Here is a 9,011-nt window from a genome sequence, read left to right as displayed (position 1 = left end):
ACAAACATGTCCAGCTGGCATCAAGGGCATACTGTTTAATGAGATTAAAACACGAAGAATTTAAAATAAAACACACCCACACACAAGGATTCCTGCCTGTCTGATGTACACATCTGAATCAACTAAAAAAACAGGCAGCAGCTAAGCTCAACCAGCCGCAACACATTAAAATGCAGGGGCCTTGAGTTACATAACACCTAACTTTCTGCCAAGTGAAAGAGGAGGAAGGGTGTGGACTAGAGGCGATGGACAGGTTGTAACAGTGCAGTAACAGTGACACAAGAAAGGCTTTAATTTAGAAATAGTATAGGTAAGTGGGAGAGCCCAGGCTTGTAGAAGGCTGCCTGATCGAGTGCTGTCGATAAGACTGCAGATCCCCAACTCTCAAGGTGAGACAGCACAAGCAGATCACCTGCCTGAAGACAAGTACACATACAACCTCCTGCAAACAAATGCCCCCACCAACCATTGGATGAAGAAATGGTGGCAGCCTTCACTAACCATCCCCTCCAACAAATACCTGCTTTGCCCCTCACATACACAACATGCGCTAATACTTCAAATATCTCAATGCACACTAGAAATACTGTCAATATAGGAAAACCCAGGTGTGCTATACAAGTCTGAAATCTAAATGGCACAAATGAATAGATACAACTGATAAATAAAATAGCTTCATATGGAGGACTCAATTCAGGTTAAAATACAGATAATGCCATTGTTAAATCTATCTGAGCAGACTGCCAACAATACACATTAATAGCACAATAGCGTAAAGGTGGGTCCTGCCAGTGAAAGGGTTCATTAACTGGTGTCTTTAGAGTGTCAGAACTGAGCACATTTTACATAGAACAACTATCTAGATCCAGAGTTAATTGCTGGACAATAAAGGTCTTCTTAGCTCCACTATTGGTTCACATCATCCTTGTACCTGTTAAGACTCATGTCAGGAGAGCTTCATACAGCACAAGAATTTACCTAGCACACATCCATTAGCTGCACTTGAGCCCCAAAGAGAGAACTAGCAAGCTGAGTGCAAAAGGTGCCAAACTTAAATCAATCTTGCCAACACAGCAACCTTCTCTTTACCTCCCATCAGGAACATTCTTTTGAGTTGGCCTTGTTCCCTACTTAGCTAACTTTTCAGAAATTAAAAGTAAACAACTAAAATAAATATTTAGCCAACGCCATTGCTCGACCCCAGACAAATTCACTCTCCATCTCCTCCCAGTGCAGTGAAAGTGTTTCAATTACATTCAATAGCCAGGGAGGTGATAAAAACAGAATTTGCTCAGATCGCTTTACACTGAGTAACCCCAGCTTCTGAAACCACATACAAGAGATGAGCCCAGCCACCTGTTGTTCTTTAACTGGTCTTAGATGAAGAACCAGATGGCTTGAGGTATTCCACAATTGAGTAACTGCATCCAGAACTAAATGTTCCACTCAGAAACCAAACCTTTCACTTCCCTGCATTTAAAGAGCACCCCTGCTATATTAAAATGAGCAGCCTACAGGAGAAATCTCATAGTAACCAATCATTGCCTTTCATACCTCAGGTCAGTAACTTGGGGCAAAACAAGTACTCACATTCGGCAGACGCAGCCTGGGTCTGTAAGAAAGACTTCAGAAAAGAATAAGCCCACTAGTAAAACAATGAACAAGCTACACTTATGCAATTCTGCTTGTGATGCTCATCCAAAATTGCAACTGCTCTGTAAAGTTATACAAACATGGCTCACAATGACAAACTAGGAAGTAAAAGTGGATTGAGTACTATTGTAGCTCCTGGTATACAGACACAAACAGGAACGTAACAAAACCAAAAGGAATAGACATAAGGCTTTCTATCAATGGGGTTTAGACTCAAACTGATGCACAAACACATCAGTAAATGTGTGAAGGCGGAGAATGAAAAATATTACAGCAACATAGAACAGCTTTCATTAAATAAACCCAGCAAATCAATAGCATGGGTTCGACTGAAAGTAGCTTAAAGGATTCATGGAAAATCCTTCTATTATGCTTTGAAAGTCACTGAAGATTTAAAATGAGTATACCCATGCAGGTAGGAACACAATCTTTCACATAATTAGATTTCTTTGCAATTATCTAGCATTGTGCTAACACAAATGATGGCCAAGCATGGAAACCACATGTCATAGGGCTTCATGCAGCAATGGTCAACATTGTCAACAACTACTGGTCTGAAACAATATCTAAACTGCCAGAACCCCATTCAAAGCTATTAGCATCTTGGCAGCACAGCTAAGGGAACTGCTACATTTCGGATCCAGGTTTGATCCTAAACTTTGATGCTGTTTGTGTGAAGTTTGCATGTTTTGCCAGTAGCCATCTGGATTTCATGCCACATCCCTCAAAGCTAGAGCTGCCCACTGTAAATTGCCCCAACTCCTTCCTAACCAATTTCCCTCCTTATGGTCATCTATCCAAATGAAAGCAGCACAAACTGAAGATCTCACCTGACCACTAAGTCTTCATAAGCAAAGATTTTACCCAATTGAGTTTAAGGAAAAGGGTTCTTTCGTTTCAAAAAGCCAAATTTTATTCAAAGTAGTTAGCTTTTTGTCATAAGCAGACATGAACTGATTTATTCTCATGTGCTACCAGGGAAAGATGTGTATATTTGCAAGTTAGAGGAAAATAGCCTTGAAGTCAAAGAGCCTGTAAAGGGATGCCACATACTACCTTATAACTGCAGGGACTCGGGTGCTGTCTGCATGGAGTTCACACTCCTCCTCCCCCCAACTGCTCTGGCTTCCTCCCATATTGCAAAGTGTGCAGGTTGGTAGTTTAAATGGCCACTATTGTCAAACTCTGGTGTGTAAGTTAGAGATGGGGAGGGCAGAGGAGAGAAGAGAAGAATACAAATCAGAGAATTTCATTACTCCACTAATTTTCCTCTGAGCCAGCATAGGATCAAGTGTCTGTATGGCCTCATGCACACAATAAAAATATAAAATTATGTACACCTTTACCAGGAAGGGCATCTTTTGTCATCACCAGGCAATTTTAAAAGGTCTCAAGACTGAGAAGGTTGACAAAATCTCACAGGTGTGTGCTTTTACTGTAGGTGAGAGGCCAGAGAAACCAGAGAGACAGAATGATATAACAAACCAAAGAAAGTGGGCCAAAAATTTTCAATAGATAGTCAACCAAAGTTTGAAGGGGGAATACCGCTCACACTGAAGATTCAAAATTTTAGTTATACAAATTTAACTGCAGGAACTGGACCCTTCACTGCTAAAACATCTTGTGTTTATCATGTTAATCTGTGTATTACTGCCAAAAATAAAAACTGAAAATTCTGGAAATATTCAATAAGTCCGGCAGCATCTGTGGAACGAGAACAAAGTTAGTATTTCAGGTCTTTCCAGGGATGCTGAGGTTTCTGATATTTTCTGGTTTTATTTCTGATCTTCTGTTTCTGCAGTTTCATTGATTGCGAAGTACCTTCGCGAGGAATGGATTTGTACTTTAGCACCTTCACCTTTAGATGGCAACAAATCCATCCAACTCATGAGTTGGAAACCTGACTATATTTAAGCAGGATCCAGCTGGCTTCTTACACACATTTTACAGAAAAATCTGTCAGTTTTTCAGCAGTCAGGAAACAGAAACTGAAAAATGGAAAAGGTCTGGATTGGCAGAGCACAAGTAGTGGTTTTACCCAGCTCACGTAAACTGCAGTTATTAAAATATAATATAATCTGGGAGAAGGTCATATCTGAAGTTTAGTTTGGATTTCACTGTTCAGCACCTACTAAGCATACAGACCACAGAACATCAACTATTAAAATGGCATCCTAACTCTCCCCCCAACTCTAATTTTCCTACAGCCATAACAAATGCAAATTAGTGAATGAGGGTCTGGAATGCAACGAACAACGAGAAACAGCTAAAGGATAGGAGAACCTGAAATATCCAAAAGATGCAGGCAGGGTAGTTCAATTCAGTTAGAAAAGATACAATTCTGTTAGCTGTACTGAGTAGGGAAAACTAAGATAGCTTCAGCAAAAACACTTAAGACAATAAATACATTTAATGCAAGCTATCTGTAGTGCCAATGCACAATAGAAAATTTTACTCAAGACATTAGTATGAAGTAAAATACTCTACAAAATTTCAATTTATCAATTGATTTACTCCACCAGTGATAGAACAGCACCTAGTTTAATGCAGTGCTTTAAAGCAACTTATTTGCACCCACCTAAGTTTTGGAGTGCCAGACCTTCAACATTTACTATACCCCAATGTAGAAGCTAGAGTTTCAAATTTTGTTTTCAAATTACTTTACCTCAGTGATAGCCTGCTTAGCACTACCCTGCAGAGCACTGATTTGATCCAGCAAAATTGGTCCTGGAGTCTAAATATTCACAGCTACACATTCCTGCACAATGCTATACTAATTATCTGATGCTTTTGATTCATGTGGCTCAGTTTGATTCAGGCAACATGCAGCTGGCTGGGGGAGCGCTGAGATGCAAGGCTTAGAGCTGCACAGACCCACACAGTGCAGTCATGGCAGGGGAATAGATATAAATGTTGACAGATCACTTGGATCTGATGGTATTTTTTGTCACACCCCTCTGTATGCGGTGGAAGCTGCCAGCTACTCCCCACTTTTGCTTGGCTGCACGGCCCTCCCCAGGTTTAGAAATATAGCAGTGTCCAGTCCACAGTGATGGCTGGCCAGTCATTACTCTGGCCTGAGTACACCCAAACCACACATCTCAGGTCTGAGCAACAACACTGTTTGCTCCACCTGCCCAACAGTATCCCTCACAGACAGCCTCAGTGACTCACTGCACATGAAGCTGTGTAGTGATGAGTCCCACATTGCTGTGGGAACGATAAAAGGGCTGAGCTCTCAACATAACTTGCAGAACAGAACAAAGTCAGGAGAGCAGGGATTTGCCCTCTAACATTTCTATATACATGATTCTATAATACTCCCTTTTAGCGATGTATTTTTTAGTATTCTTGATCCTGAAAAAAAGCACAAGGCAGCAGTGTACTAATGCTCTGAACACCATCTCTCATTCTGATAAAAGAAACCTATTACACTTTGTAGAGGTACCTAGCACTTAGGACCAAATCTTATTACAATACAAACAGAATGCAGTATGCCCTTCTCTGCTTAAAAAAAACCTACATTCCCCTAATACATTAAATAGATAGAGCTGGGGCTAAACATGCACTGAATAAAAAATGCTTGAGAATGAGCTGTTTCTTGCCACCCCTTACAAACTGTTCTACTGTTCTGTGAATGTAGGGCGTCTTGTCTTGGTCAACAACTGAAGCTGTTTAACTCTGCCACACAGTACAAGCAAAATCACTCCTAACCCGCGCCCCCCCCCCCTTACTCATGCAGATTCATCTGCAGAACAGGCTGGGATACTGCATATAGCACACTGCAAACAAAAATTTAAAATCCGCAACTTGCTGCTGCTGGAAGACTAAAAACCCCACAAATACAAGTCACATTCCAAGTGATAACATCAGGCCAAATATATATTAGATTTGACAATAGAAAAAGCATCACCTGGATTGGGTGCCATACTGTTAAAATGCACAATCATAGCCACATAGCAACAAATCTCAGTGCAGCTGAGAAGACTTATTGCTATTCAATTGTACTTCATCGCAGTGCATCTCGTTAGTTTATCTTTTCCATCAACATTTTCATTGGTGTGAGGTGGAAAGAGAAAAGACAGCATTTGTTCAAGGAATAACATTTGGACTTACTGAGCAATGGGCAGGTTCAAGGGGCTGTTGAATACACTCCTGAATGATTACCTCTCACCAAAGGCACAACGTTAAGGAGTGACTAACCAAGATGCCCTTTTAACCACCACGCCCCTTCTATTCCCCAAATACAAAGGTCAAGTAAAACCACTGGCATCTTGATGATGGGCAAGAAAGGGAAATGCGATGCATTCAGAAAGCATGACTTCAGCAAGACTCTTAGTTGTGCTGCACTGATAAAACTTCACTTAACTATCCAGTTAGACTGGAATTACACACTTCAAATTCAGCCTGTTTATATTAGAAGGCAAACAAAAAGTCAACAATCACAACAAATTCCAAAAGTTTGTACACAGGGTGTCTCTCAAAATCTATTCATGGTTTATTAATCTTGCCATAGAATTGGCAGGGGCCTAGTGAATGAGACAAAAAAAAACAATTTCATGTTTGACTAAACAGTTGAAAACATTTGCCTCACTGCAACCAAATTAAAATGATAACCCAATATACAAGTGGGGCTAGTGCCAGTCATTGTAACGTATCTACTTTACTGCACCATACTTTCACAATGTCGTGCTGCCCATTTCAAGGGCAAGAACAATATCTCATTTGCATTGCAAACCCTATGTTATCAACGGGGCCTGCCTTGGAGAAAACAAACCCACTGAAAGCATAATGGTATTCTGCAGACATTTTTTCTATTTCTACAAATGAGGGCTAAATGAAAGTGTGTTCTCAAAACCATCTTTCGGCAAAATCCTCACCTAGATACTCCAGGAGGTGCTTCACTCCAATCTGAAAACTTCACTATGGACAAATATCACAGCCTTCAAGCTGCCAAATTATTTCCCTATTAGAATCTATCCTTTCAGATACTATAGTCTTTCAAATCAAGAGAAAACCATTCGTACAAGTCCAACATGGAATTTAAGTCACCTGACAGAGGATTAGGGAACAGGACTTCTTCTGAAACTAGTTACCCCAGATTCAGCTACTCCAATCATAAAAATATGGCAAAGTGTTATTTACAGTGACATTTTAAAAAAAGATTCCTACTGTTGTACACTACCAGAGGGTTAGCTGATTAAAAGTGTCCTTTCCTAACTGGTTTAGGTATTTACTTTAAGGGGAGGATGGATCAGGGATCCAAATTGTTAATTTAAATCCAGAAAGGGCCAATTGCACTCAGAATATAATAACAACACTGAAAATTTGCAAAATCATTCTCAACTTGAACTCATTCACCATCAATATCAATCACACACAACAGCCCCCATTTCCCATCCCTTGGCTAGTGTCAGTTGTTAAAACTAAACCCGCAGGATCTCAAGACAGTTATTATAGCAAATGGCTATCCAGTCAGGCTGGGTGGATGCCCATTGGACATTGTTGATTTCTCCTTCTGCTGTGTATGCCAAGATGGGGTCTTCAATGGCACGTGGCATCTGCTGGATGTCCCAAATAAGTGCCTGGTGGTCATCCGCTTGAAACAAAAGTATTGATTTAGTTAAAAAAAAACAGCATCAATCTTCAACAATGTTAATATTGAAAGCAAAAACAATCCTCTATTAAAATGCTTATGAATACCCTTCAAAATTTTGCAGCTTTCCTACGGTGCCTGGCTAAATCCTACATAGTGTAGAACATTTACTGTTTCCAACACAAGAATTCAAAGGCAAAAATAAACATAAAAGAGAACTCTCGCCTCGCACCCAAACAATTATTATGACACAGGAATGAACTGTAGCCAAGCAGAATCTGGGGAAATTCCTGCAGGGAGATCTAGAATTGCAGGCCATGACAGTGAGCTATGTCTCATAGCAGGCACGAGTCTTCACAAAATGAGGATCTTCCAGTCAGTGAAGGTGAGACAGGGCAACCCCCACCCCATTCCAGAGATAAGGAAACAATAAACTCCACAGGTTCAAATTCAAGCCATGACAATCTATCTGATCCGCCAAGGATCACTCAATTTGTGTGCATATAGTATTTCTATTCAGTGGTCAATTTTGCTGAGTTAATATTGTAAAAACTAGCAGAGGAGGAGAAATGATAAGAAATCTTAAACCATAGATAATTCAGGGTTATGAATAGACACCTTGCAAGAGACTGAAGAAAAAAAAGATCAGTTGTGAAATTTAACTTGAAATATTTAGAAATATATTATGATAACTTTATGGCCAAGGGTTAGAAACAAAATTAAAACACAGCAAATTGGACAGATATATACATTAAGGTCAGTTGAAAACATGAAAACAGCAGACATTTCACAGACATGAGGCTTGGTGTCTTCCAAAGAATGCAGGTCTTCAATAAATATCTTGGAAGTGCAAAGTGCAACATCAATGGATGTAGATGGCACCGGAAGCATATTTAATTGATAGAAGGATTAATTAACTCAAAGCAGACTGGTCAGTTGGTCAGTACATTAGGACAGGTAAAATGTTAGGAAAAGGAAAAATATGAAAAATCTCAAAGCAATAGAAAAACAGAGAATAAGGGCTCAGATACAAAGTTAAGAAAGCAAGTAAAATAAGATAGAATCTAGATTTTATGGAATGGATGCAAAAACTAAGTTATTGTTAAAATCCAGAATCTGCAGCTTACTTTATAACATTCTTATAACAAGCCTGCGGATCATTGGCTAAGTCAGTACCCAGTTCAGGACAGACTATTTTAGAACCAATGTTAAGACTAGAATGGAGTCGGGAGGATAAATTAACACTTTTCCAGAGAAATTAAAAAAATAGTTGAAGTGACAACCAAAATTTTAAACAGTGGAACAGTAAAGGTGAATATGGAAATCTATGCATGCCCTCAAAATAAAAATAAGATTTTAAATGACCAGGATAGGAATAATTCGTTTCCAAGGAAAGGTATTACAGGACATCTAGCACCAAAAGCAGAAAGGCAGTACTTACCTGCAGTGCAGATGTGACATGATGAGTGTGGCGCCCAGGCAATGCCATTCACGCATGCTCGGTGATTGTTTAGCCGGGCCACGGGTGTACAGGGCACACGGACATCAAGAATCACCACCTGAAAATGAGTAGAAGCTTTTGGATTAACAGACTCAGATGAAAATCTGCTACAGCAAAACATGAGTAAAGCAGTGTTACCTAACAATTTACATTTCACTGGACTGCCAGAGTAATTTGAATGCAGAAGTGATCCCTTATTTCATTCCTATCTTTAACCATGATAAAAAGAACAAATCTTCAGATGGAAAATGTCAGAAGCTA

The 9,011-nt window shown here is 39.8% G+C and overlaps 1 protein-coding gene across 1 annotated transcript in view; it reads right to left on the bottom strand.

Annotated features, from left to right (window-relative positions):
- Window positions 1-455: 455 nt before the first annotated feature.
- The window catches only part of dcaf7 (ddb1 and cul4 associated factor 7), a 33,885-nt gene continuing 25,329 nt past the window's right edge, over window positions 456-9,011 (bottom strand). The window contains exons 5-6 of the mRNA XM_063038023.1: window positions 8,691-8,808; window positions 456-7,252 (exon numbers count right to left, since the gene is read on the bottom strand). Coding sequence (XP_062894093.1) covers window positions 7,080-7,252; window positions 8,691-8,808 — 291 coding nt within the window. The 3' untranslated portion in view covers window positions 456-7,079. The remainder of the gene's footprint in view (window positions 7,253-8,690; window positions 8,809-9,011) is intronic.

This window comes from Mobula hypostoma, chromosome X1 (assembly GCF_963921235.1).
Source record: "Mobula hypostoma chromosome X1, sMobHyp1.1, whole genome shotgun sequence".
Lineage (NCBI taxonomy): Eukaryota > Metazoa > Chordata > Chondrichthyes > Myliobatiformes > Myliobatidae > Mobula > Mobula hypostoma.
This window is presented reverse-complemented; position numbering and strand designations above follow the sequence as displayed.